Below are 26,091 nucleotides of genomic sequence, written 5' to 3' on the forward strand. Positions count from 1 at the left end.
GAAGAGCGATCGCAATACAGACAGCAGCAAACAACAAAAAGCCCCAGTAAAATAAAGAGACGAGAGATAGTGTGCCGCACTCCATTCATCTCTCACTTCAATGCTTTCTGCTTTCCACTAAAAGGCTAGCATTAGCAATGCCTCACCTCGACAGGATCAAAGTGAGCAGTTGCACAGAAGTATCATCTGTGACTGGAACATGATGCAAATTACCTTAGCCAGACCTGTGCTGGCTCTCTCTCTCTCACACACACACACACACAGCAGGCTTACCTCATCTTTGAGCTGGGCCAGGAAAAGGGGAAGCAGGTGCTCAATGGTGTTGTCTTTGCCTAAGATGGTGGAGAGGCCCATAATGACTGACGCCAGTGCAGACTTCACATGCTGATTAGTGTCTGAGACAAGTTCCTGTTGACAGAGGTGCAACACAATGCCATCAATTGAAATAAATGTTTTGATACAACTCTCAATCACTTGTGATACCTGAAGGCTACATAAACTGAAATCTCACTTCAGTTGAGATTTCAGTGTAACATCACTAAATATCCAGCAAAAACAACTATATTGCATACATGTTACACACACACCTTTATATACACACACATTAAAAAGGGGTTCAATAAAATGTATTAAATAAAAATGGAAGATATTGTGTAATGCAATGCAATAAAAAGAAATATAAAACTATTACTATAAAAATAAATACTGCACATAATTATAAACATGTTGAATGTTTCTATTGCAATGAAGGATGCCACAGCTCTCACCATGAGAAAGATTCTAATGTACCTCAACTACACTAAAGGTTTGGAATAAAATGTGCTGTGATGAATCTTGACATTTTTTTGGATCTATGCTGTGGGCATATACAAAACAAATGGCATTCTCAAAAATACTTATATTAGCTACCAAAACACCCGTCTAACAGCGGTTTGAATCTATGCAAGACATTTTCACCAGAGATACTTGTACAATCCAGGAGAATATAACACATTAAGTGAGCCAGCCAGCGCAGAAAAGTGTTCTAGTGTTACTACAGCCAGTAGGTCAGACTAAAGACACAATGACACACTGTTAATCTGATCTTGTTTAAGTCTTAGACGCTTAAAGAACAGATGCTGACTCAAGAGTTATCTGCCAGTAACTGATCCAGGATTGGAACTACACACCAATTAAATGTGATGAGCACTGGAACAACGAGGAACAAGCGATCAGCCTGAAAAGTGACAGATCGCAGAGATGTTGACAAGTGCTGACCAACCCTCAACAATGTGAGAAAATCACCAGCATATGCGACCAAATTTCCCGCTAGGCAACTAAAAAATGTCTTAAATTGTACGATTTCCCTCACCTGTGATTGAATTGGAGGCAAAAAATTAATTTAGTGCAGATATAATATCATTGCCTTATGAGCTTTACGCACTGTCACTTGGCTGAGAGCACCCTCTGTTGCATTCTCTCACATACGTGCACTCAACATGAGAGAAACAGAGAGGCTTACACATACTGCGTAAAGTGAATCGACGCTAGGGAAGCACCGAATCCAGATTTGTGGGGTTCGGCCGAATAAATAATCCACTGGTTAAGATTCTGCCGAATCCGAAACCGAATACCGAATCCTACTCTCATCCTCAGTCCATTAACAAAGTAAACACATTAATGAAGTAAACATTGTGGAATTTTCATTTTATTCTATTTTAACTGTAAAAAAAAAAAAAAAAAAAGCTTGACTTGAATTGCCTTCTTTTGACTGAAAGTACTGCCAAACAACACTTTTTCTGCTCAAAAGTTACATTTTCACTTTCTCACAGCCTACTGCATTTGAACGGTCCACCTACTGTAACGAGTGGAAATTAGATGTGTCCCCTTTAAGAGCTGCGCACTCCCTATTGAACTGTCTGCAGTCTGTATTGTATGTGCCGTGCGCCTCGAACACCCCAAGTATGCGAGTTATTTCTGTTTGACGCTCATTTTTATCATATTTTGTTAAGTAACGCTGTGGACGGTAGAACGTGTGACAGACAGTTACACGATTTCGATTGGGGAATAAAGTGCGAGTTGTGAGATGCCAGTCGCCTCCGTGAGTCCTCTTGACACAACGTGTAACACTACAGGCTTCTTTGACTTGAACTGGCGCTGTACAGACCGATCGGTTTATGACATCAAAGTACCGCGAGAGCATTTCAAAAGCATAAGGAGCCGTCTGCTCTCTATTCGCTCTGATGTCATACTGATGATATACTCTGATGTCATTCACCAATCGGTCTGTGCAGCGCCGGTTCAAGTTGAACAAGCCTAAGGTAAACACCTTCCCGTAATCAACGGCAGGGTGACATCGACGTAGCGCGAAGTGCAAGCCTAGGGTTCGATGTAAAAAAATTCTAAGGTTCGGCAGAAACCGAACCCTGTTAAAAAGCCCAATATTCGGCCGAATCCGAAACTGGATTCGGTGCATCCCTAATAGATGCGCTAGATCTAAATGCAGGCTTCGACAATAAGGAATCCTCGATGGCCAAGAGTTGACGGAACCATCACTGATTGACCAGTGCTGCCTCGTCATGGAAGATTATAATTTGCACGTGTTCTTAAGCCTCGCCAATTTAAACAAAGCGCAAGACGACGCAAAGGAGAACTAAATTCGGTACTTGGTACATTCGTAGCGCGCACCCAGAAAGCCGTGTTTCGTTTCCTAGTAGGGGTTGCACGACTACTGATTTCTGCTAGTCGATTTCTTATCAAAACAATACTCAAGTTACTCGACTACTCATGGTTCATGCTACTGTAAATTAAAAGACATGAAATAGTTCTTATCAATAAATGTTTATTAATTCATAGCCTAATGCAACAATTGCATAAGTAAAGTCAAAACATTTTCATTATGTCATTACATATTTAAATTTTCATGTAACAGAGTAAAGCTAAATAAATAGCTGTTCTTGCCTTTCATTACAGACGCAATGTCCGCTTTTAGGGGCCGTTCACATATCGCTGCTTTTGGATATCTGATGTGTGGTGTCTGTTGGTGACGTTCGCCATTTTGAATTAATTTATGGTTAATGGGCGCTCGAGTAGTCGATTGTTTCCAACAGCGCCTAGTGTTTGAAGTAGTTGATCTCTCGACTAGTCTGTGCAAGCCCTATTTCCTAGTCTCTTTCACGTCTTGCGCTGGAACGGACAAATTCAAACAAAATGATGCAAAAATTCCTGTCTTGGCGAGTATCCTAGTAAATGTATTCGGTAAACAGTTGAGAAAGAAAACACATGTACAGTATCAGTATATTGGATCCGTGCATTATGTCTTAAAGTGTCTGTGTTAAAGTTAATCAAACAACATAAGGCACACTGCAAAAAATCCCTCACTGCTCTTGACTGAATTACTTTTGTAACTATGCCTTTAAGGATTCATCTATATTTATACAGTGCAGAACATGCAGTAGGGCTGGGCGATATGGCCAAAAAAAATGATCACGATAATTTTTTTATATCAGTCGATATCGATAATTATCACGATAAATGTCAAATCTTTATTTCTTTCAAGTTTAAAGGCAGATTTTTGCCCCTAAGTGAAAGTTGTAGAGAGCGTTAATTGTGGTTTTAAACTACTCTTTATTGTCAGAAGATATCATGACAAACACTTGCCAAACAGGTGAACATTTCACAAATCTGAGGTAAAACATCATTTGTCATTTTTCCTTAACAAAATAAATATCTGAATAGAAAAATATATTTCTTAGTTTCTGCCTGTGCTAATGGGGGATATTGTCAAGTCTTGAAACAGGTTTGTGTTGCTGCCATTTACCATTTGATGGCACGTATCTTCAGCACAGTTTGCAGTGCAGGCTGCAATATTAATATTACATATTTTGTCTCGAAATGCATATTTGACAGCGAGTAGACAGTAAATCTGCATCCTAACTCAAGCTAATACTACTATGTTAAATTTATGTTCATTAACAAAAACAGTAACATCTGTTAAAAAAAAAAATAACTACCACATTTTTATTTGGTAAAATGTAATATTCTGAGTTTTATTCAAATTAACCATTGGTTATCCAGTATCATGCATTTAGATCATGATAAAGCCAGGCATAACCTATAAGTTAGCATCTCACTATCATGGCAAAATGTAACTTTATGGTTTCTATGGTATTTGTATGAAAAAAGTAGCCTAAATACATTATTAAATACTGTAATTATATTCCATTAGTCATTTAAAACATTGTCTACATTAATAATATAATACAATTCAGTATGTATATCCCACATTTCATGGTGCAGTTAATATTACTAAGCTAACCTTTACAGTAAATCCATGGTAAATGGATTCAGTATCAATTCATATTCTGACTGTATCACAGTGTTTCTCCTGTTCGTCAGCGCTGTTTCATCTGCCTTTAAACTGGTTTAAATCACTGAGACGTTTGTTCTTCGCTGAATTCAAGCGCTTCTCACTGGATCTCGTGACCGAGGCCGATCAGAGTAAACGCGTCTGCTACTCTAGTGGCTCTAGTGAGCTCGCACGTGCTGCCGTTTGGACTCTGAGCCGAGCGGCTAAACAGTCCGTGAGGCGCACGCGGTTCAAATGAGTTTCGTTCCGCTTTTGGCGCATAAACATTATCGAACATTTATCGAACTCTTGATATCGTTTTATCGAGAAAAATTATATCGCGATAATTATCGTTATCGTTTTATCACCCAGCCCTAACATGTAGTGGTTTTTTTTTTTTTACATTTGATAAGTTGATTAAAATGTATGTACCTAATCTGTGTCTACCTAATCTGTATCTAACTAGTGTTAGATCTACCTTAACCTGAAAAGCACTGTTTATTTCACTTGTATGTGTTCTATTGTTTATTTGTGCTATTGCTTTTAGCTTGATTATTTGTTCTTATTTTATTACAGCCTGTTAATTTGTCTTTAATATTGTATGAAATTCATATTTTATATTTATCTAGACTTTTTATTCCATGTAATAAGTCTGGCGAATAAAAAAAAAAAATTTACTAGCCAAAGGCGACTGAAGCCTTGGCTGACTGAGCAATTTACCTTAACACAGGGAAGAATGTGTGACATGATGATAGTCTCTCTGCTGTCCTCTGGCAAATTTTCACAGAATTCTGAGGATAAGAAAAATAAACAATTAGGGTCATCACAAACTAATTTGTTTGCTACAATGCCAGCTACAAACAAAACACACTCATATCGCAATGCTGATTATATTACAAAAATCGTTAAATATTTAATTCTTTATGAGAAGAACTAAACATATTAAAGCTAAAAAATAATAGAGGCAAATTTCAGCAAATTAAAAATTAGATATTTAATGAAGAAAAAAAAACATTCTGGAATATTTTTTTCTGAAATTTGCTAATTCATATAATGCAATTAACCTCATTAGGATGCATGACTAATGAGAGATGTACGTGAGGCCAAGATTATTTGTATAGCGACTAGGACTCCACGATTAATCGCAATTTCCATGTAATCGCACTTAAAACCGATTTGGCTTATCGCAATTTTGAAATCGCAAAGGCTGCGATTGTTTTTTATCCGCAGCTTGTCAGTGATGTACGGCTAAACACTGCTCAATCTGAAAGCATTGTGAGTTTGAGTCACTTATAGTGTGCATTTGAAAAAGCAACACGAGTCAAACATCTTTTCAAACATGAGAATCATTTATGAACCTCCTGTCCAACAAAAGACAACATTTAATAACATGCTTTTACTCCAAACTCACTTCATATGACAGTTGAGCATTCTTCTGTGAGATGTGGCTTCTTACACAATAAGGCAGTCGTGTATTTTCGTGTTTAATCAACAAAGCGTTTAAATCTTCTGTTTATTCAGCTACAGTGATGATGCCCGATAGGGATTTCCTGGTTTGATGTGTGTTATTGTACTTCTGCAGCGGGGCATATTTTGGCGTGTCTGTGTGAGAGCGCCCTCTGGCGTTCAGATGAAGCAGCATTTATTACCGATCAGGCGCACTGACAAGCTGAGCAAAAAAAATAATCGCAAATTGCGTTGCGGTTTCATTGCAATTAATCGTCCAGTCCTAATATCGACATAGACAGATGCTTTAACTTATTTTCCATTTAAATCCATTACCCAAATTAATAGCAGAGGTACTCAACTTCAGGATCACACATTACATGGCTGCTCTGATGCCTTTCTCTCACCTTTGACTTTGTTTGCAGCAGCGGCACGAACCTCAGCCTCACAGTCTTTCAGAAGGTTCTGGAAGGCTGGCACTAGGTCATTCTTTGTGATTTCTGGACCCACGGCTTTCTGCAACTGTAAATTCACAGAGACAAGAATGTCATTTCATATTTCCATTTTACTGTAGCACCTCAGCGTTTCCTGCAGACTGAAGGACAAAGGCACTTCCGTGGCACGCAAGGATACAATCAAGTCTATTCTAGCACTGTGTGTGAGATGAGGTACATAACTCAGTTCTAAAGCAGGTCAAAATGCCTGTTCATTGCTTTTTACAGCCAGGGTATTTCTGGGAATTTATATGACTGCATTCAACATTTCTTTTCCAGTAAAATCTGACATTTCAAGTGGCTCAGGATAATCCAAAATCATCCAATGACATGACCAAATAATATGGAACTGCATTTAGGTCAAGTTGCACAACAATACCCAACAATGAGTATCAAGCAGGATTATAGAGACCAGTGAACTGTTATGAGGTGTCATCCTGAAACTGTGGAACCAGCTGTTGAACCTTAGCACTGATACATACTAGGGAAGAGGTTTCCAGGAAGCTTATATAACATTATAAAACAAAGTTAAAAAGGTGCACAAATACAGATCATATAACAGTGATTGCTACATCACTATTCAATGGTAGATCTCTGCCACTGCTGAATCAACGTTCATTTATGAACCTCACAAGATTTAATGTTCTGAATCAGTCTGACGAGTCCTTTATTTGATCAAAGTGGTTACTCCATTTACATCAGACTCACTTAAGTCAAGCTCACAATAAAAGATTGAAGATTGTCGCTTTTGATGTATCAGTTTGCATCAAGAATTTGCTGATCGCAGTTTGTGCACATTGCACTTGTAAGGCACACACACAAATTAGTCACAGTCGCTTCAACAGAATGCAGATTTGTTTGAAACTGCTCACATCGTGTAAGAGAGCAGCAAGGAGCATCAGACAAATTAAAACTGTATACTAATCAAAAGTTTGGGGTCGGCAAGATTTTTTCTTTTATTCAGCAAGGATGCATTAAATTGATCTTAAATGTAGTTCTTTTGAACTGGAAAAATGATGTTTCCACAAAAATAGTGAGCAGCAGAACCATTTTCATCTGTGATGATAAATGTTTCTTGAGCGCCAAATCAGTAGGATGGGGGGGGGGGGGGGGCAATTCACATATGAATTGAGGTTGAGATTCTATTAATAACGTGATGTTGTCGGAACAAAGGCAGCAGCAGTCAACTGCAAGAGCAGTCCAGCACCCGGACAGTTTACAGTGAAGCATATGAATGAAGCTTACTCGACAACAACAGTACAGATCAATATCTTAACGAATAGAAAAGTCTTAACCGTTACCGGCACACGTCAAGCTTTTCTTGTGATCTTGCCGCCTCAGTGTAGAGGTACTTTTTACACACGCGTTTGTAATGTACAATACATGCTAGTAAAAGTCAATTAACACATCCTGTATCTGAGGCTAAGTCACTAAATATTGAGAATGCAACAGCTTGTATTATATTTTTAGATTTTCCAAGCGATCTGCCACTGATTGGAACTAGCTGATAATCACTTCCTTCGAGTCGATACATGTCTTCTCAACTTGACGCTCACATAAACCGATCACATTTTAATTCAAATATCACACAAAAAAACCCTCTAAAAACATAATATAATAAGCAGACATGGCAAAACAGTTCCAGGGGAATAAATAAACAATATAACTAGTATTACCCACATCTTACACAATTAAGACAGGAATTTATTATGAATAAAATGGTTAAATATAATATATTATGATATTATAAATTGATAAAATAAAACAATGACGGTAACACTTTACAATAAGGGTTTATTTGTTAACATTAATGTATTAACTAACATGAACTAACCATGAGCAATACATTTGTTACTGTATTTGTTAATCTTTGTTAACGCGAGTTAATAAAAACCCAGCAGTTCATTGTTTGTTCATGTTACTTCACGGTATATTTACTAAAGTTAACACATAAAACTTTTGATTTTAATGTATTAGTAAATGTTGAAATTAACTAGGGCCGCACAACATATCGAAATATTATCGTTATCGGGATAATAGTATATGCGATATCCGTATCGCAGAGAGGTGCGAAAAATTACCGTTATCGGGATAATAGTATATGCGATATCCGTATCGCAGAGAGGTGCGAAAAATTACATTTATTTTATGTGCCAAGCATTTGTGTGTTGCATGCATGCATAGGTTGTTTATCCAAATTCGACCAATCAAATGGGACCTTACTATCTTTATACCCGCCTCCCCAGTAGGTGCTTTTATGCTTTTGGCTAGATCGGGCCCAAAGGGGAACCTAGTGGCTCAGAGCAGAGAGTGGAAAATAAAAACTAATGGTGGGAATAGAGACCTCTTTTACTGTCTATGGTAGAGACAAGTGAGGAAAATGACAACAGCGAAGAACCTGTGCCTAAAAAGAACTGTACGTCTGAAATATGGCAATACTTTGGCTTCAATAGAGAAGTGACACAAATGCAGGTACTGTGTAAGGGGCCTTTCACATATCGCGTCAAAAACGCCTGGAAAGCGCAGCCGCTATCTCCTTTCTACAAGCGCTTACGTCTGTCGTTGCTATGCAACCATGAACTGCGCTGAGGGCTTTCCATGATGACGAATAAGTATCAGCAAAGGATTAATTGATTTCTGTTCGGACTGAGCTTTCGATGTTGTTACGGAAAGGCCGAATCTGATGGCTCAGTGGTTCATTTAGGTTGTCTACAAACCAGAAGGTTGGTGGTTCAATCCCCGGTTCCACCTGACCAAGTGTCGAGGTGTCCATGAGCAAGACACCTAACCCCAGCTGCTCCCGATGAGCTGGATGGCGCCTTGCATGGCTGACACCGCCGTCGGTGTATGAATGAGTGAGTGAATGGGTGAATGTGAGGCAAAATGTAACGCGCTTTGGTGGCCATTGGGTCTGTGAAAGCGCTATATAAATGCAGTCCATTTACCATTTACCATCTCGTTGCGGCATAGGTGGGTCTGGAAAAATGTGCTTCCATTTTGAGCGTGCTTGCCGCGCGCCTGCATTTGAAATAACGAATTTGCACGCGCAAAATACGCGATATGTGAACATAAGTGACGGTGTCACTAAGTCGTGCAGAAAAATTGTGGCCACGTCGAGAGGAAACTAACCTCCACAGTCATCTAAAAAGCGAACCTCAGGGAGCTATATGAAGACTTCAAAAAGTGTTAAGCCCACATCTACCAAAACTGCTAACGAAATGCCAAGTAACAATAACAAATCAAAGTTTTGCAAGTGTAACTCCTTCTGAAAAAACTGAGATATTCCTCTGAAGATCAGAAGAATATCTTTTAGCCTATCTGTTTATTTTAGTATGATCATTACATATATAAAAGATTTACAAAAAAAGCTTAATAAAAATAGCACATCTCTACGGAAATGTTATATCGCAAGAAATATCGTTATCGCAATACTCGACAACATTGCATATTTTCCCAGTATCGTGCAGCCCTAAAATTAACATTAACAAAGATTAATAAATGTTGTAGATGTGCAGTTCATTAGTTCATGTTAACTAATGGAGTTAACTAATGAAACCTCATTGTAAAGTGTTTAAAGTGTCATTTAATTTCCTTAATTTTTCCAGTTAAATTTTAATTTGAGCTAAAATAATTATTATAATAAAATTCAAAAGTTTAAAATCAAATCTATCCATTTAATTTAATTGAAATTCTATTCAAAATCGAGAATCGTGACCCCAAAAATCTATTTGAATCGAATCGTGAGATTCCAAAAGATTCCCACCCCTACAAATCAGCATATTAGAATTATTTCTGAAGGATCATGTGACACTGAAGACTAGGGTTGGGTACCGAAACGCGGTGCCAATAGGGAACCGGTTCTGACGTAAACGGTAGTAACCAGACCAAATAAGAACGAAGATTTCGGTGCCTGATTTCGGTGCCCGAGTCTCTGTGGCATAAGGCGCACACACGCAAAGTCTCTCGCTCTCTGCCGTGCACGCACTATACGGTTTATTGGAGCACTGTCTGTTCTGTCTCACATGCGCGCTTTTGCTCGCTCGCTCAAACGTTCCGGGAGATTTTAACTAATTTGCGGGCATCAGGGAGCCGTTATCAATATGCGGGAGACTCCCGGAACGTCTGCTGATAGCGAGGGGATTATTGAAGATGCCGAAGACAAAACGCTCCAAGGTTTGGCTGCATTTCACGTGTAAAATTACGCGTCAGAACGATTGTCTGAAGCCCATATAGAATCACGATTCACTCCAATCCATTGGCGCGGCCGCCGCCTTGACGCTCTCGTCATCGTATTATATTAGCGCGCGCATCATCTGCTCCTCAGATTTCTCTGTCAAAAAAGGAAGCTTGTCGGCAGCGCGAGGAGTTTGGCAGTGAACGCAGCATCTCGTTCCCTATTCAGAGAACATGGGTTACACCAGTAACCAGAGACGTTCTCTTTCATAAGTTTACTCAAAGCTGCGTAGCTAAGACACAGTGGGAACGAAATACCAAACTCGCCAAGCTAAGCGCTGCGTAACTAGTACAATGATCAGATAACTTACATGACTGGTTCAAGCAGATAAAACATGGGAACCTGTAGCCATGTCGATATTAGATTACCCAGGAAGTAATCTCTGTTAATCTCCAGTATTATTAATTGTTTGATACAATATTGTTTTATTTGATATTATGTAATGTGAATTTTTATTTTATATTGGTTTATTTCTTATTACCATATGTTACTTGTATTTATATTGTTTAAAGATATTGTGTCCAGTTTGGCCCTGTAAATAAAGGGGTATTATTTTTTGACAAAGTGTGTGCGGTTTCGTTTTCTTAAGTACCGTTTCAAGAACCGTTTAAGCACCGGATCCGTTTAAAAAATAACGAGTAGGTACTGGTATCGGATAAAACCCAACCGATACCTAACCCTACTGAAGACATGATGCTGAAAATTCAGCTTTGCCATCAAAGGAATAAATGACATATTAAAATATATTAAAATAGAAAACAGTTATATTAAATTGCAATAATATTTCACAACATAAGAAAAATTTTTCAAAAACATCTTACTGACCCCAAACATTTGAACGGTAGTGTAGTTATGATCGTGTGGAGAATTATGAAACATTTGGGGTGGGAGCTGTCCCACTGCATGCAAACAGCACTTTGTGGTAAACACTTGGATTTTCCAATAAAATGTAATTACACATAATTAACCACATGATTATCACACATAATTATGCTTTGCTTACATCTGAGAATTTGTCTGCAACCATGTAGCGAACCCTCCAGGACTTGTCCTCTGCTGCCTGGCGCAAGGTGGGCATCACCAGAGCTTCCAGATCCTCTTGAGGCAACAGAGTGGCAATGCTGACGCCAGCCTCCACGGCCAGGAGACGAACAGAATCCTACAGTGATGTAAATGTTTGCATTCAGATGTCAGAAGAAAACACTTTGATATTTACCATACAATTCTGCTGCAGCACTGAGTTACATAAACACAATGAAAACCTTTCAAGACTGTATCGGTCTTGTCATGCAACGTGTGCTCAAAACCTTTAGCTGTGGTTTGTGGTTTTAGCTGTTGTTTAATGACAGAATTAGTGTGTGTACATTTTAGTTAGTATTACTGAAACCAGACCTGCTCATCAGATGCCAATGCAGTGAAGAGGGAAATGATGTCACTCTTAACATACTCCAGCTCCAACACTTTGGCAAATTCACCCAGTTTGGAGGCAGCTGCACGGCGCACCATGGGAGTGTCATCAGAACACAGGGTGCGGAAGTGCCTGAGGAGAGAAGGAACATGTGGTAACGTGTCCAATTAAATGGAAAATGAAGACTATGAGGTAGTCATTTTCCTTTCCACCTTGGTTATTTTAACATTAACACTGCTATAACTATAATTACACTTAGTCTAAATGGCTATTCATTCCCAGAGTGAATAATCATCACAATAAACCATACATTGTACCCAGTCAGACCAGGGACAACAATTTGTCTGATGACAAAATGCGTTATAGGTTCTGTAAAAAAAACTCAATCAAAAAGATGATTGAGGAATTGTGGAATATCTTTACCTCTGTGTGTGTGTGGAACTGATGAGCACTATTTTGATGATCACAGTACACTAAATACACACTACTGCATTATAACAAATGAATGAAAATATATAATCATAACCTATAACAAAAAAAACATTACAAACTAGGTGAATGGATAATTAAGCACCAAATTCTAGGAAAAATCTTGGGGTACACCGTTATTTTATAAAACCTTCACATTTAGTGGAAACATATCATTAAGTGGGGCAATTGCAGCATTGGAGCCTATACTGATACTGAATATCGGATAGGTGCATACCTAGTCTGGTTCATATTTTAATCCAATCAAAAAAACTATTTTTATAGTAAATTATTCCTGTTTTAGGATCATTTTCTCATTGTCAGATTATTTACATGACGATTAAGCACATTTTCACCCCAAATTCTCATCACTAATGCAAAAACAGAAATTAATACATTTAAACTAGGGCTGTAACGATACGCGATATAAAATCGAAATCGCGATACTCAGGTCCACGATCCTGTATCGCGATGTGAGAAGGCAGAATCGCGATCACAACCCTTCCAACTCCCAGAGTTATCCTTCCTGTCCAGAACCAGGGCTCGAATTTCGGCGCGGGTATTGCGCATAATTCTAATCATTCCCGAAAGTCTCCCATTTAATGCAGGAAATTCCCGCAATCGTAATCCACACAGATAATAAAATCAAATCATTCTTTTAACAACTATCTTCCAGACGCAATTTCACAAACAGCGTGAGTGTTCAGCGGTGCCGCGCGTTTTCTATCTCTTCTCATAATGTGTTGTGCAAGGCAGGCATCAAGCGCTGCGGCGATAATACACACTCGGGTTTAGGAGTCGGGACCATAGACTGTAAGGTCGGGACATGACGGAATATTCACTTGCACAATCGGGCCAGCAGTGCATCGTGACTGAAGTCTTTTTAAGTCTTACCAGTTTAAACATTCAAGCGATTTTAAACTAATCAGTGCTCGCGCGCTCTCTGAGAGATTATTTTCTATGCGCACATTCATCGAAAATCCGCCTCAAAAACAGCTGGCTAGTAACTATTTTTCGCGGATTATATTGCTTTAACACGCAAAATTGTCAATTTCGGTCTTTGTGAGTAGGCTATACTCTAAATATAGTCGGTTTTGTCTTTAATAAGCATAAAACGCATGCCAGTATAATGAACAGGATCCGTGCACTAGCTCTTAAAGTGACGGAAGCCATATGTGTCTGTCATTAATTTTGTTGTCAAAACAACAAAAGATGGCTTTAAGTTAAAGGAATCAGGATTAATAGCCTATGTATTTAATTTATTCAGGACTAAAATAGTATCTGTATATGAATACTAGTGTTAGACCTATTCAAAACTTTTCTCTTTAATTGTCTTTATTTGTATCTTTATTCTATTGTATTTATTTGTGCTACTTTTTTAAATTTAATTAAACAATTTAAATCAAGCTTCCTTGTGATGTGTAAATTCTTAACAACAATAGGCTATTACCCCATTGTAAAAATGCAATGAGCGCAAACATTTAGGCAAGATAAATGTAATAATTTTGTTTGGAAAAAATGCTCCCCCCTTTCTCCCCCTCAAACAAAAAAAATCCCCCCCCATGAGAATCATCTAAAGGGGGGATTTCCCCCCCATTTTCCAAAACGAAATTCAGGCCCTGAGAACTACCACATCTTTAAATTACTATTAGTATTATTTGAAGTTAACATTATAAAATACGTAGACCTACACCACAAAACTAGTTGAGGATAAATTATTTAAAATTTGGCAATTTCAGCATTATGGACGTGAAATTTGCAGCCAAAACTTGAAATATAAATTCTCAGAAAATGCATTAAATTAATCCTCAATTGACCGGCAACACGTCCAACATGCAGATGCATATCCTACAGCACCATCCCGAAATCAATTTAGTTGGAGTACAGAACACAACCCAAAAGCAGCAGCCTACACTGCCTATTAGTTTAATAATTTGCATAGTTATTATTGTTCTTTGGTGTTTAGATTATACAGGTTTTTCCTAATGTTATTTAATAAAAATACCGGTAATTTTTTTCTTCTCTCAAAATCTCTTTTTTTCACCACAAGCCCCGCCCCCTCAAGCCCCGCCCCCGTGATAGAATCGCGATACGAATCGAATCGTGGGTCAAAAATCGTGATATGAATCGAATCGTGGGTTTGGTGTATCGTTACAGCCCTAATTTAAACGGTAGTATCTCTTGCACTGCCTTTTGTAATTTATGCTGATTTAAATAATCATTGTATTATATTAATCTTCTCACTTCAAATCATAATCACGATTTTTTTTGGTCAGTATTGAAATCACGATAATGTAACACGATTATTTCACATGACTTTGGGAACGTGTTGCATTTATTAAAGACACCTTTCAACAATTCTTTTTTTTTTTTAAATAGAAATTTGAACATTTATTGTACTCTTTGAACTATTAAACAGACCTGCAAACTCACAAGTGGTGAAAATGGTGACATGTTTACGAAGTAATGGGGGGGTCTGGGGCATCATCCCCCATGAGACAATTTTTTATGATTTTAACATGCAAATGAAGCATTCTGGTGCATTCTGACAAGAAAACATTTTGCTTCAAGTAAAAAAAAAATTATTGACAATTTGATTCCATATTGATTAAGTTGGGGCCTATCAGGTACAGTACATAACAAGAAAAAAAATCTCTCAACTAATGCTGTAAAGTAAACCATAAGGAACCCCAGTTGGTACATCATTCTAATATTAAAGGTTAAAAATGATTTATTTGTAAGCTACTTCCATTTAAATTACAGATAAGAAAGTTTTTATAATAATGTTATAATACATTTTTAATGACATAATTATTTTTCTACTTTTTAAATGGTGTCGGTCATAAGTAAACATAATTTATTTTGAAGCAATATTCTCATCAGCTTTTATATACTTAAATTTGCGAATTTGTGATTTTTACACTAGGGCGTTATTTACCTTTATAAAGTACAATTTTTTAAACCTTACTAAATACAGGCATGAAAACTGGTCAGGGATAAAAAAAGGTGAGGAGGATTCGGCAGCAAAAAATCCAATCAACTTTATATATAAAGAACATTTTTAAAAAACAAGGTTACCAAACTGCTGCACAAAGAATAAATAGAAAATATAATAAGACATAAAACATAAAATATATTAGCATCGTATGTAAAATGGAGGTCAGTCTCATTTCTATAAAAGCTAGCAGATAGGAGCTTGCTCCTGCTTGCATTAGCTTACAGATAACGTGCAACAAGAGAAAGATACCGACACGTTTTATCCTGTTGTTGCAGGGTTTCTGCACACTTTTTTAAAGTCAGATTTAAGGCAAAATTAATACCTTACATTAGAGATGTGCAATATTGACAAAAATATGTCTCGATATTTTCAAAGTTTAGTTGATAATAATTAGATTATATTTTACTGATTGTGTTTGTGGCATGATGGCTGGTTTAGGCCTGTTGTTGACAGCTGACTAACGAAGATATTCATATTTTTCATATTCTATGCAGTGGTCAGTTCAGCAGTGACAGAAATTATTTTTTTTTTTTATTAACGGGCATTATTTGGCACTTTAAATTGATTTCCAGGGGCAGTTTCACCTATATATGGACTCTTTTTTTTTTTTTAGAGGTATGCATCATCTTTTATGTCAAATTCTAACATTCAAATTAAATTATATTAGAATAATAACAATACCACTGTTACCAGTTAAATTAAATCATTAAATCAAAATTCATCTATGCAGTGCAGAGACACAGAAGCGGCATCAGAACTGGCATTAATATATTTACACTCCATTTACAATTGCATAAATAAAGATGAGTTTTTTTTTTTATTCAATATTTAAATATGAACTGATTTCTAATTTTAACATTTTAATTAAAGGGTACTTTAAATATGAAACTAAAACCGCCAGTAGGTGGCGGCAAGTCACTGTCTTAGGGAGTCATTCATTCAACCGATTTGTTCAAACGGCTGATTCATTCATGAAAAGCAAGTGATTGTTCATTGAATCAAAATGATTCGTTCAAAACGCGGATTTCAGTAAAAAAATCATCGCTTTCTGTTGCATTGAGACTCTGCTACGGTTTCATTTTGAAATTCTCGTCGGCGAAATAAAGGGAAAACAAACAATATTGTTTAGGCTATCAAATGTAACTCACTGTTCATTTATTGTTAATTTAACTGTTATATAAAATAAATATCACATTTGCTATTGTCCACTGGGAAACGGCCCTCTTGTTGATGTGATATTGTATGATAACAACATATGATATAAATATAAGACAAAAACTAATTTAGGGACATATCTATAACTGTACACATCACGCAGTGAAAGCACGAGACACAAAAGCAATGTCAGCTCACAGTGCATCGTTAAAACAATGATTACAATATCATAATATACACTAGGGCTGGGTATTGACAAATTTCACAATTCGATTTCGATTCACAAGCTTCCAATTTGATTCGATTTCGATTCGATTCAATATTGATTATTTTGGATATCAGGTACAATACATGGCAAATTTTCTCAAGGAAAACAAATCTCTTAACTAATGCTGTAAACCAGTGTTTCTCAACCAGTGGGTCGCGACCCACTAGTGGGTCGTTGTTCGTTCTATAGGGGGTCGCAAGACTTTCTCTGTGTTAACCGGCACAGCCAATAAGTGGGCTTCACAAAAGGCTCATTGCAACAGGCTACGTTTACATGCAACCAAATCCAAATAATCCGTTAGTAAACGCATTGACGGTTCAATCGGACTAAAAAGCCTTCATGTAAACACCTTAATCGATCCGATTGAGCTCGATCCGAATAAAATTTCAATTCGATTGAAAGGGGTGGTTTATTCCTTTTCTAATCCAACTGGGAGGACATAAACGCTTGATCGGATTGAAAACCGAAACAGGACTGCGCATAGCATAATGATGTATGACGCGCTGAACGAGCTGTTCTTCCTTTTGAGTAAAGTGTCGTATAAATGAGCGTAGCCTACCATCATTCTAAAATTCTCCTTTCACTCAGCGTCTGTGAAGTGGAGCAGGACAACGTCCCACCAGTCCTTGTTTCAGACTCTCATTCACAGACGACTGGTTTTGGGTGCTGGGCATTTTTACTGCGTGCATAAGCAGCACGGGCACGGCACAACGGTTCATGCTCATTGTCTCCAAATTATGACCAGCAATAGATAAATATTAAGTCTGCTGTTTAAAACAAATAAAGAACCCATGTAAGAGAATAGTTAGTATGCGCAAACAGCGGGAAACTCTGTTCGTGCAGTGTGCGCATGTCAAAAACATATAATTCGATTTGAATCTTGTGACATATAAACGCGCACATTAACCCTAGCGTTCATGTAAACACTACATTCAGATTCATCAATCGAAATTAATTCAGTCCGATTGAAACAAAAGTTGTGCATGTAAACGTAGCCGATCCTCCGACGAATCATAGGCTATTTTCATTGCTTGGATTCAAACCAGAAATGAATATCCACAACTCGCAGATTGTGCAACGAAGTTTCTCTTCCCATTTAGCACTACTACCGTACTTCAAATAATAGCCGAGTCCCGAACAGACGCCTGTCTCTTTTACACGCCTGGTGTGGCGACAGGTTTGGGTAAATAAAGGCCGGTCTCAAATAGAAGCCGGGTCTGTTTTTTAGTTTCGGGTTGTATTTAATCTTCTAAAACCCGTCAGAGCGTCCGCTTCCTGCGCTTGACAGTGCATAACGAGCAGAGAGAGAGAGAGAGAGAGAGCGCCCCGGCCGCGCGCGCGCACTCTCACGTCTTCAAACAACACGAGCGCTGTCTTGCTCTCTCTCCCTCGCGCATATTAATCAAAATCAATTGACGCGATAGTAAAAGGTCGGAAGACCGCAGTTTCACGTGGAGCATTTGGAGATTTTTAGAGATTAGAGACAGGCCTATACACTCAATGAACAACATCTCAACACTAAATTATAAAGGCCTGTCTCATTTAGACGCCTGTCTCAAATACAAGCCGGTGCAGTTCGACCATTTGGGAAAATAAAAGCCCAGGCTACTATTTGAAGTTTTACGGTAGTTACTTTTTAAACACGAAAATCGCATTCAGCATGACACGCAAGCGGTTGCCGTGGTAATGAACAACCTGCTTGTTAAAGCGAATGAATAATCCTGTATCTGAGGCAAAATTACTAAATATGCAGCGCGAGTTATATATTTCTAACTCCAAACAATTACCCACTGAAACAGCTTATAGAATCTTCTTCAAGGCTGTGCTGGTTGCATTTGAGGTAACGTTACAGGTCATGGGGTTTCTCAGATTTCGCTTGAGACCGGTTTGAGAGCTTGAGAGCATTATTAGCCTCGATAGTAGTCGTGTCTCCTTCATTGCGTATTTTTATATTTTGAATATATCCCTCCACTGCATACTGTAACCCCTTTTGCCTCGATCTGGAGGATATCGCGGAGGTATTGCTCCAAAAAAGGTCACTGACGCACCTCTTCCCGTCATGGCAATCTGTGGCGCTGGTCGTGTTTGACCATTTGTTTGACGGGCGTAGCAACAATAACTAGGGGGCGTGGCTTTTGCGAACGGTCAATTGCGATTTTATATCACGCAATTCTGACTTTATATCTCGCAATTCTGAGAAATAAAGTCAGAATTGTGAGATAAAAAGTCGCAATTACCTTTTTTATTTTTCATTCTGTGGCGGAAACAAGCTTCCATACAAAACCAGTCAATATTGCGTCTAAATTGTAAGTGACTACATTTTAACTAGGCTACTTGTTTATTAAACTATAAATTCAATGTAACATTTGCAATCGTGATATTATAGAACAGTCATTAGTTGTGTTATGTTACTTAACTATATCCAGTGTTTCCCCTACCATTGTTTTGGGGGGGCGGCCCGCCCCCCCAAAACGACCCCCCGCCCCCCCTAAATTGCTGACGAAATCCAGTCATAAAAAATAAATTTACTGTATAACGCGGAATTTCATGGAATTTGACAATCTTTTGAGGAATAAATAGAAAGCAGTTCACTTGAAATCAAATCGCGATGTAGACAAGTGTGTGGATATTAAACCACAAAGACAATTTAAATACAAATCCTGCATGTTCTGTGTGAATGAATGGTGCAGCCGACGCGCAGTTTCATTTACCACACACACACACACACACACACTGAAGCACGTGTGACGCTTGCGCTGTTTTTTTTGCCTATATGAAGACACAAATGCATAAACTTCCTCTCCAGGCTCTAGATCCACTCCGAAAGTCACTTCGTGATCATTTAACCACTTCATTTGAGAAAAACTATCATTATGACATAAACAAACAAACTCAAAAGGTCTTCACGGCAACCCGTCAAAATAAAAGTTTGGTTTAACTTGACAGAAATATATTACTGTTGTACAGTAGAATTTAGATATGTCCCAATGTAATAATACTAACACTAATCCAAATAAATTATCATCAAAACTGAATTTAAGGAATAATCCATGTTTTAATTTTAACAGTAAAGCTCATTGTGCAGCACGTTATTTGACAAAAAGTTTATTTAATTTCATATGATTAAAATTGATGATAAATGATAAAATTTGTGTTTTATGTCTTCATTCTATTACCAGAAAGAAAAAAAAACAGAATTAGTGTGACATTTTTTTTAATATTTTTTTAAAATGTTGTATACGTTTAATGATTCATAATACACTATTTCAATTAATTAGACATGCTTTTTGATTGCTAAAAAATTTACACCACGTATTCGTAACACGCCCGCTCCGCAACACTAGCAGTTCCCCCAATCCCCCCCCGAAAAATAATCCTAGGGGAAACACTGATATCATAGTATAAATAAAAAAACTCAACATTTTTACCTCAGTATGTTTCTTCTGTGAGTTTGTGCGTGTTGTTACTCTCATTTGTTTTGATTTCTCCACTAATGTCTCTCTCACAAATAGACAGGCAGCGCAGCGACCAGAAATACACTATCCATTACCAATCGATGTTTACACTGACTGTATAAGATCAGAATCATTCTCTTGTTTTGATCGGTCGGGCAAGTAAAACTCTTTCACTTGAAACTTAAAAAAAAAACAGATGATCAGGTCATGTGCACTCGTTTGCTTGAACTGAGGCACTACAGTGAGAAGTCTATGGTCTCACTCCAGTCTATATTAAATAAGCCAATTGTTATTGTGAAGTTTATTGTGCTTGCAATTTATGACTGTAGGCTGGGAGAGTTTATGGCTTCGGGATGGGCGGATGTGCGAGTGTCATTCAGAACACAAGACAAAATAAGAGTTCTTGCAAAACAGTCGTTTTTACAAAACAATCGTTTTTACTCGATTGCACTATTTTGGTGATCGTTGGAAGCCAAAATCGAAATTAATTAATTGCACAGCCCTAATACAAGAAAAAAAGTAAGATTCCGCTAGAGATTAGATTTATTCCTGTTAAAAGTGGTCACCCGGAAGAAGCTTGCGATACAAGTTATCAGTGCACTGAATTGCAGCGAAAAATAAATAAAGAAGAATATGAAGGAGAGAATGGTGGCTTGCAGAAGCCATGCTTGATGATGTCTTTGATAACCCTAAGCCCCACACAACGTGACTGTCACTCGCGTAAACAAACACCAAATCGTCTCAGATTTCGAACATTTGTCTGCAATTTCCACAAAACAGTTGGCAAGTGAAAATCCCACCGAACCGCGCAGTGTGGACCTGGCATAAGTATAATCTAATATGTTTATTGTCAAATGGTTTCTTTCTTGAGTTTTTTTGTTCAGTATGCTCTTTGTGTGAACAATCCTGAATTAACTTGATCAATGTTTCCAAACTGAAAAAAAGTAGGATTACAGTAAAACACTCCTCACAAATATGTTGAACTTACTGGCGGATCTCAGCTTTGACTGTACTGGAAACTCGTGGGTAGCAGACACTGAAGAGACCACAGGCAGAGGTACGTGACGTGAACCAGTCACCACTGGCCAAACGCTTTACCAGAGGCTCAAAGTGCACTTCCAGGTCCACTGGAGAGTGCTCATGGGAGATCTTCCGCAGGGACTCCACTGCCTTGTCTCGCACCACGGTCTCTTCAACTGTAGCCAGACTCTCCAAAGGGGGCTGAAAAAAACCCAAGACGCAAGTAAGAAAAGTCACAAGCAAACAAATTTAAATTCAGTTTGTCACATTTAATTTTTTGTATCGAGTCAATTTCCTAAGTCAAAGCTTACAAGGAGACAGTGCACATATTCAGGGCCTCCAACCAGCAGGGTGAAGTTCCCAAGTTGTTCAGCAAGGGCAAGCAGAACTTCATCTTCATCATAGATGGTATCTGATCAATCACAAAATGAGAAATTGAAAGTTATGTACAAGAAGCATTCGTGAGTGACATAGTTTACAACACCTAAAATAAAAATGTTATAGTAATGTTCGACAAGGAAATAAAACAGCAGTCATCAAAAAACATTACCTGTGAGGAAAGGTAGAAGTTCAGTGCGTGTCCTTTCGACCCCCAAAGCTAAGGCGATGGTGGACAGTTTCTTAATACTGTTCAATCGTAACTATAAGTAGAAGAAAAAAAAGACCAGAAACCTGTAAGATGATAATCTAAATATATTTGATGGTGAAACAGCTGACCAGCTGAGGGACCAAACAAACTACTGGTCTATGCTTCTCTAAAATGATGGCTTGATAGATGACAGACTAAGGAATAATGGCATTGAGACCAAAAACACTAAACTTTTTCATTCCTTACTTGATTTTGGTCCTGTATCTTTATAATACGAGGAAATACGAGGATATGTTGACGTTAACTGAAAATCAGTACTATAATGTATTTTAACATTATGCACAAAATGTGCAATACATATTCCACATTTAATTATTACTAAACCGTTAAATAATAAGTTTGATATATCATCAAGTAACGTTAGTGTCTTTATTACTGAATTATCGTCTCTTGAAAATGACAAACTGTGAATGTGTTCAAATGCCAACCAATTCAACAGTCGTGTCAGACGTACTATTCTCTAAACCCTTTACCGTGCTTTAAAATGTCCTGTACTAAAATGATGGGATTCTCTATTAAGCTAGTCAATGACATAACAGGTAAATCACAGAACAGCTAGCCGTGTTAGCAATCACACAAACTTTTCTGCGTCACACTTTATTTACAAACGAAACTGGGTCATTTTACACAGATGACATAATACATTTGGTTGTGCTACGACATACTGGTGGCTTTAGCTGTCAGTCAATTTGATATATAATATTGTAGCGTCTTAATTCCTGAATTATCTTCCCGTTACTAGCCAGTAGGCTAAACTAGGACAGGCCCATCTTACCGGTTGCTTAGCTATTCGTGTTAAGTCAGACGTACGCGTTCGAGCATATTTCTAAAAGTAGTGTAAATCTACGTATTTTGTTTACCTGAACATCTTCATTTCTTAATTCGTCAATTAACACAGCAATAGGGTAAAGAGAGTCGTCGCTGTCTGCTCCCGCCATCTTGGATGCTAAACGTTGTTTAGCTAGTTCCTGTCTATGGTTCCTGGCCTGCTACGGGGTTTCTCACAAGGTTTCTCTCGAGCTCGAGCTTGAAATGCGCGCACCCCAGTGTTCTTCTTATTCTTCTGATTTTTAATGGCGGTTGGTAAACAACTTTTTAGTGTGCATTACAGCCACCTCACCCCAGTGTTGCATACATACAACTGTTAATATTTACATTTAATATATTTTGTATAATATTGCATATTTATTCATCCAATAACCTATATTTTGAGACAAAACTTGCTTTTCAGTTTTATTGTACGCTATTAAATGAAGTGTAAGGCTATTCTATTAGAATTAGAAAAAAATAAAACTAGGTTCAGTGACTAAAAAAAATCCACTGGGGTTAGAAAAAGAGATGCAGAATATATGAAGAATAAGAATAGCTATATAAATTGTTGTCTATAATTGTGAGGATATTCGTTATGAAATAGGTCCCATATTTTATGTTCCGATCTCCGTGAAGATTTGTTTTGCGAAATATGCTTTTACTATTGCCAAGATAGATGATTTGCTGAAAGATGAATAATACAAGAGTTCTTATATTCCAGAAGTGATTAATAATGATTGATGCACCATCTGCTGAAATGTTTTTTTTTTTTTTTTAATAAGTAGCTATAGCCTATTTAGGCTACATAAAATATCTCGCTATATCAAAAGCATCTACATTTGTGGACAAATTCTATCACTAATGACTAAAGCCCATGTGGAACTTCTGTACCAGGAGTATAAGGACCTTTTAACTTCCTTTATATTTACATGACTTGTGTTTTGACCATTTTATTTACACAAATATTGTTGAAAATCATGTTGAAGAAGCATTACTCATTTCATTTGTTTCATTTAATGGAATAGCATACTACTATACTTTTACTATTCTGCCACAATATTATGAGCAATGTAGGCTACTCAGTATCCACATTTTTATGCACATAAAAGTCATCCAGGTATTTTCGCCTACTCTTTTATGAGTACTGTGAATTTGGACATACTTTTTTTGTCACATACCAGTGCAGCCCACTGTAAGGAATACTGTATCCCACAATACATTTCACAAAACTTGACCTTTTTTTTCTAGACCTTTCTTGTTATTATTTTTAAACACAAATAAAACCATTAAAACAACATTAACTGAAATAAAACAAAATGTAAAAACTTTTATTTTATCTAGTAGCCAATGAAACATTTCTCATTTTCAAAGTGGAAGTGCTTAATTAACTATAAACTCAAACTTAATTTAGACATATTAAACACACACAGCAAAATTACTAAAACTTTACCTTTTAGTACCAATTTCATTAACTTGAAATGAAAACAAAAAAATATATCAAATAAAAGAAAAGAAAAGAAATAAATTCAAAATAAAATAAAATCTAAATCCAAATATTGACAAAAACAGTATTTGTCAATATTTGGATTTAGATTTTATTTTCTTTTAAATTTCTTTTTTTTTTTAAAGAAAATATAATCTAAATCCAAATATTGAAAAACACTATAACAGCATACTCTTATAGTTTTGTCAATATTTGGATTTAGATTTTATTTTAATTAAAAAAAATTTTTTATTTATTTTTCATTTCAAGTTAATGAAATTGGTACTAAAAGGTAAAGTTTTAGTAATTTTGCTGTGTGTGTTTAATATGTCTAAATTAAGTTTGAGTTTTTAGTTAATTAAGCACTTCCACTTTGAAAATGAGAAATGTTTCATTGGCTACTATAAAATAAAATAAGTTTTTACATTTTGTTTTATTTCAGTTAATGTTGTTAACGTTTTATTTGTATTTTAAAAATAATAACAAGAAAGGTCTAGAAAAGAAAGGTCAAGTTTTGTGAAGTGACCTTTCTTGACAAAAACTATTTGCCAATACTATACAATGTTTCTCATAATCAGACTAATTTACACAGTTGTACAGAAACTTGGATGAAAATGAATCAAATTTCCAAGAGCAATATTGTGAGAGCCGTTTGTTTGGAATGTTTATTGTTGCTAAATATAGTTTGCTTGTATTCCATACATATTAGTACTTGTGTTACCAACCTATTAGTTACACCACAAACAACAAAACATCATATCACATCAAATGTGCATGACAATCCTTACATGCATCATTTAAAAACTTGATCGCCAAATAAACAATAAGACAAGATAAAATGAGAATCAAACCCGTTGCAGAAGTAATAGGGTCATGAGAACTGAGAAAATGGTTATTTAATATGCGCTGTGTCTGTACCATCTGCTCTGCATTCAGGTGCTAATTTGTGTTCAATTAAAACACACTGGCATCCATTATTCATACTGGGCCTGCTTTTGTTAGTTTGTGTTTAGAAAAAGGATGCTGTTCATCTTCATAAGCATTGATCCAGCTCACCCTATTAAGGTGACTTGAGATCAAGCTTGTAGTTTCTTTTGTTGTTGTGCAGGTTTGGAAAGGGAACTCGGATCACCATCACCATGACATGACATCAATTTGGAGCCCTGGATGCATGAAGCATTTTCAAGCAACGATCTTATGCTCCTCAAAATAGCATTTTTATGAGCAAGGGCAGAGCCACAGAGCATAAAAACAGCTTACGGGTTTTAAAAGGCCGAGTAATTCCTGGTTTTGCCGTTTCGTCTGCCGACGGACAGCGGCAGGTGGCTGATCCTGCCAGGATGGAGAAGCAAATGGTCTGGAGGACAATACACTTACCTGCTTTCATCAAATCTGAGGCCTTGCAGACGGTGGATCACTGACCTAAATGTGGACTTGACACATAATGAGTGGGACAGATGTGCTTATGCCAGTGCCCAGACTAATATAGATCAAATAAGCCATAAATGGATGGCATTTTAAACAAACATTCTACGCTAATTACCATTAATTACCAAAAATATCAAATGAATGAAATTAAAATATATATGAATTTAATATCTGACTTTTATAATATTATCAATCTATATGAAATGTAAAAATGAAAGCAGCTGTTTGTAGAATTACAGAAACTCGTTATAGCGACACCGGTGGCTGTTAAGTGAACTGCAGCCAGAAACGTATTGCTCATGCAAACGTACAAGAGACTGAAGGAGATTCAAGGGCTCATGGCAAAGTTATTTTTTTTTTCATTCTTCGCTTAGAAATAAAAAGTTGAAAATATCTTCGCAGTGAACATCTCGGCGCTGCTTCTGAGAGCGACGTTTAGATGAATCTG

The 26,091-nt window shown here is 37.1% G+C and overlaps 1 protein-coding gene across 1 annotated transcript in view; it reads right to left on the reverse strand.

The window, feature by feature from the left end:
* The window catches only part of ppp2r1ba (protein phosphatase 2, regulatory subunit A, beta a), a 29,140-nt gene extending 6,215 nt beyond the window's left edge, over positions 1 to 22,925 (reverse strand). The window contains exons 1-9 of the mRNA XM_056252929.1: positions 22,783 to 22,925; positions 21,824 to 21,914; positions 21,585 to 21,685; positions 21,242 to 21,474; positions 11,894 to 12,041; positions 11,505 to 11,660; positions 6,181 to 6,295; positions 5,048 to 5,118; positions 274 to 408 (exon numbers count right to left, since the gene is read on the reverse strand). Of these exons, the coding sequence (XP_056108904.1) occupies positions 274 to 408; positions 5,048 to 5,118; positions 6,181 to 6,295; positions 11,505 to 11,660; positions 11,894 to 12,041; positions 21,242 to 21,474; positions 21,585 to 21,685; positions 21,824 to 21,914; positions 22,783 to 22,860 (1,128 nt within the window). The 5' untranslated portion in view covers positions 22,861 to 22,925. The remainder of the gene's footprint in view (positions 1 to 273; positions 409 to 5,047; positions 5,119 to 6,180; positions 6,296 to 11,504; positions 11,661 to 11,893; positions 12,042 to 21,241; positions 21,475 to 21,584; positions 21,686 to 21,823; positions 21,915 to 22,782) is intronic.
* Between the last annotated feature and the right edge of the window lie 3,166 nt (positions 22,926 to 26,091).

The sequence above is a fragment of the Rhinichthys klamathensis genome, unplaced genomic scaffold (assembly GCF_029890125.1).
Source record: "Rhinichthys klamathensis goyatoka isolate OS25496 unplaced genomic scaffold, OSU_Roscu_1.1 h1tg000099l_1, whole genome shotgun sequence".
In the NCBI taxonomy this organism is placed as follows: Eukaryota; Metazoa; Chordata; class Actinopteri; order Cypriniformes; family Leuciscidae; genus Rhinichthys; species Rhinichthys klamathensis.